The sequence below is a fragment of the Microtus oregoni genome, unplaced genomic scaffold (genome assembly GCF_018167655.1).
Source record: "Microtus oregoni isolate MIOR12 unplaced genomic scaffold, Mior012 000013F_ref0000133, whole genome shotgun sequence".
Taxonomy (NCBI): domain Eukaryota; kingdom Metazoa; phylum Chordata; class Mammalia; order Rodentia; family Cricetidae; genus Microtus; species Microtus oregoni.
This window is the reverse complement of record NW_024543072.1, coordinates 11058166-11060710: the sequence shown is the minus strand read 5'-3', so window position 1 is coordinate 11060710 and position 2545 is coordinate 11058166. Positions and strand designations below refer to the sequence as shown.

Below are 2545 nucleotides of genomic sequence, written 5' to 3'. Positions count from 1 at the left end.
GCTCTGGCATGCTGAACTGTGCTGATCTCAGGCAGGAACTATCGTAATTATCATAATAACAGCACAGTTAAGGTTTAGACTGGGCAGGAAACAGGCGATACCATATTACCCCTACATGGCACAAGCTAAGGTTTTAAAGAAGTGCTTAGCATTTTAAGAAGTGCTCCTGAATAGTAAAGAATTACAGATTCACGACAGGATAGATTCAGACATAAAAGACCTCTAAATGGGTCACAGTGTTGAATAAATGTACATAGGCTAGGAAGAGAAAAGATAAAGAGCACAGAAACTCATAAAATAAAGTTAATGCTTTAAAAAATATTGGGTAGGACCGAGACTGGGCGTGGGTGGAGTGTGAGTCCTAGTGGAGACCCCACACCCCTTCCCCAAACGGGCGGCAGTTGCGCCTCCAGGCCACTGAGGGGGCAGCAGCGTGCGTCGGCATCGTCCGGGACATTTGACGTTTAGCTGTGCTGTGTCGCCGCAGTGTGACGTTAGCCGTGGTATCGTGCAGACGCGTGCAGACGTGACGCATCACTCGGCGGCGTTGGAAGCGCTGAGTCCGTGGTCTTAGGGTCCTCATCATGGTTCCTGGGTTGCCGCTCCCACCGGAGGTCCAGCTGGCGCAGCGCCTGGCCGGCAATGAGCAGGTGATGCGGGACCGCGCGTTGCGGAAGCTACGGAAGTACATCATGACCAGGTCGCAGCGGGCCACAGGGGCTTTCAATACAGAGGAGATGTTGAAGATATGGAAAGGGCTGTTTTACTGCCTGTGGATGCAGGACAAGCCGCTCCTGCAGGAAGAACTAGGAAGGACCATTGCCCAGCTCGTCCATGCTTTTCAGACCACAGAGGCACAGCACCTGTTCCTGCGGGCGTTCTGGCAGACCATGATCCGAGAGTGGACGGGCATCGATCTACTGCGCCTGGACAAGTTCTACTTGCTCATGAGGCTGGTCCTGCGTGAGTCACTGATGACCGTGAGAACCCGCAGATGGGAAGAAAGAAAAATTGAGCAGCTGCTGGAGTTGCTCACCACTGAGGTACTCCACCCTGACAGCCAGGCCCCCAATGGGGTGAAGAGCCACTTCCTTGAGATCTTCCTGGAGGAGCTGACCAAAGTGGGCGCTGCAGAGCTCACCGCAGACCAGAATCTGCAGTTCATTGACCCCTTCTGCCAGATAGCAGCCCACACGAAGGACTCTCTAGTTCTGCATAAGATCATTCGGTGCATCCTCGAGGCGATTGTGGAACAGGCTCCCTTGGCCATTGAAGACCTAATGAATGAAGTGGACACACAGAGTGAGGAGGGCGAAGAGTCAGATGGTGGTGAGGAGTCAGATGGTGGTGAGGAGTCAGATGGTGGTGAGGAGTCCTCAGAGGATGAGCAAGATCTGCAAGACACACCACCCAAGAGGCTACATGCAGGCTCCGTATATAGGGCTGAACCTAAGGAGTATGTGTGGGATGACGAGGAAAACACTGGCCCTGTCCTCCAGTTTGACTACGAGGCCATTGCTAACAGACTGTTCACGCTTGCCAGTAGACAGAGCACCCCATCTCAGAACAGGAAGCGCCTCTACAGAGTGATCCAGAAGTTTCGGGTTCTGGCTGGAGGCACTTTCCCAGATGATGATGTCCCTGAAAAAGCCTATAAGAAACTGCTGGAAGGGAGGCGGGAGCGGAAGAAGAGAAAGAATCGTTTGTCCACGCTGCAGCCCCAGAACGAGCAAGCTGCTTGTTCTGTAGAAGGAAGCGAGGCAGAAGCCTCAACTTCAGACATGAGCCCAGGGATGAAGAGGAGCAGGAGGGAGGATGAGAAGACTGGCCAAAGAGAGCCTCCTGGGAAGAGGAAGAAGCCTGGTGCTAGAGCAAAGGGGGCTGGTGTCCAGCAGCCAGCGAGGAAGAGGAAACAACCCTTGCAGAGTGAGAAGTGAGGTCATGGCCTAAGACGGCCATCATCCTTGTTGGCCCCTGGTTGTTGGGACAGGATACCTGGGCTTCCCCCTGTAGCCTCTGAGTGCCGTTTAGTGCTGGAATGCGCCTGCCTCAGAGCCATTGCTTACATACTAGAAACTCACTCCTAAGACTCATAGTTTCCCCTGTACTGTGTGCACACCTAATCCTAGCCAGAGGCCAGGGCATCTAGAGTTTGAGTCCAGCCTGGGTCCCAGAGGCTTCTCTCCCCCAAACTAAGATAAACGAAACCAGATAACTCCATCTGTGTGGGTTCTGTCACCTCTGCCCTGGGCTGCCCACAAATAAACTATGGTCCTCAAAGCAAAAAAAAAAAAAAAAATATTGGGTAAAGTCTTTAAAGAGACAGAGTAAAGTAATAGAGTAAAAAAATAAGCCACATAAAACTGGAAAATTCACAGAGAGTCTGGAGTCTTTGTATTATTGGGTTTTCTTTGAATTTTTTTTTTTTTACAGTGAAGGAGCTAAATGCAGAGAGACATTTCATTGCTAAGCTAATCCACCATGTATATTATTAAGGTATCTTGACTTCAGAAGTTGGGTCTAAGGATATGATGTTTTGGGAAAG

At 51.0% G+C, this 2545-nt stretch overlaps 1 protein-coding gene across 1 annotated transcript; it reads left to right on the top strand.

The window, feature by feature from the left end:
* Positions 1-397: 397 nt before the first annotated feature.
* Positions 398-2307, top strand: LOC121454878 (ribosomal RNA processing protein 1 homolog A-like). The gene has a single exon (XM_041662255.1). It carries the CDS (start codon positions 585-587, stop codon positions 1935-1937), a length of 1353 nt encoding a protein of 450 aa, XP_041518189.1. The 5' UTR covers positions 398-584; the 3' UTR covers positions 1938-2307.
* The last annotated feature ends 238 nt before the right edge of the window (positions 2308-2545 follow it).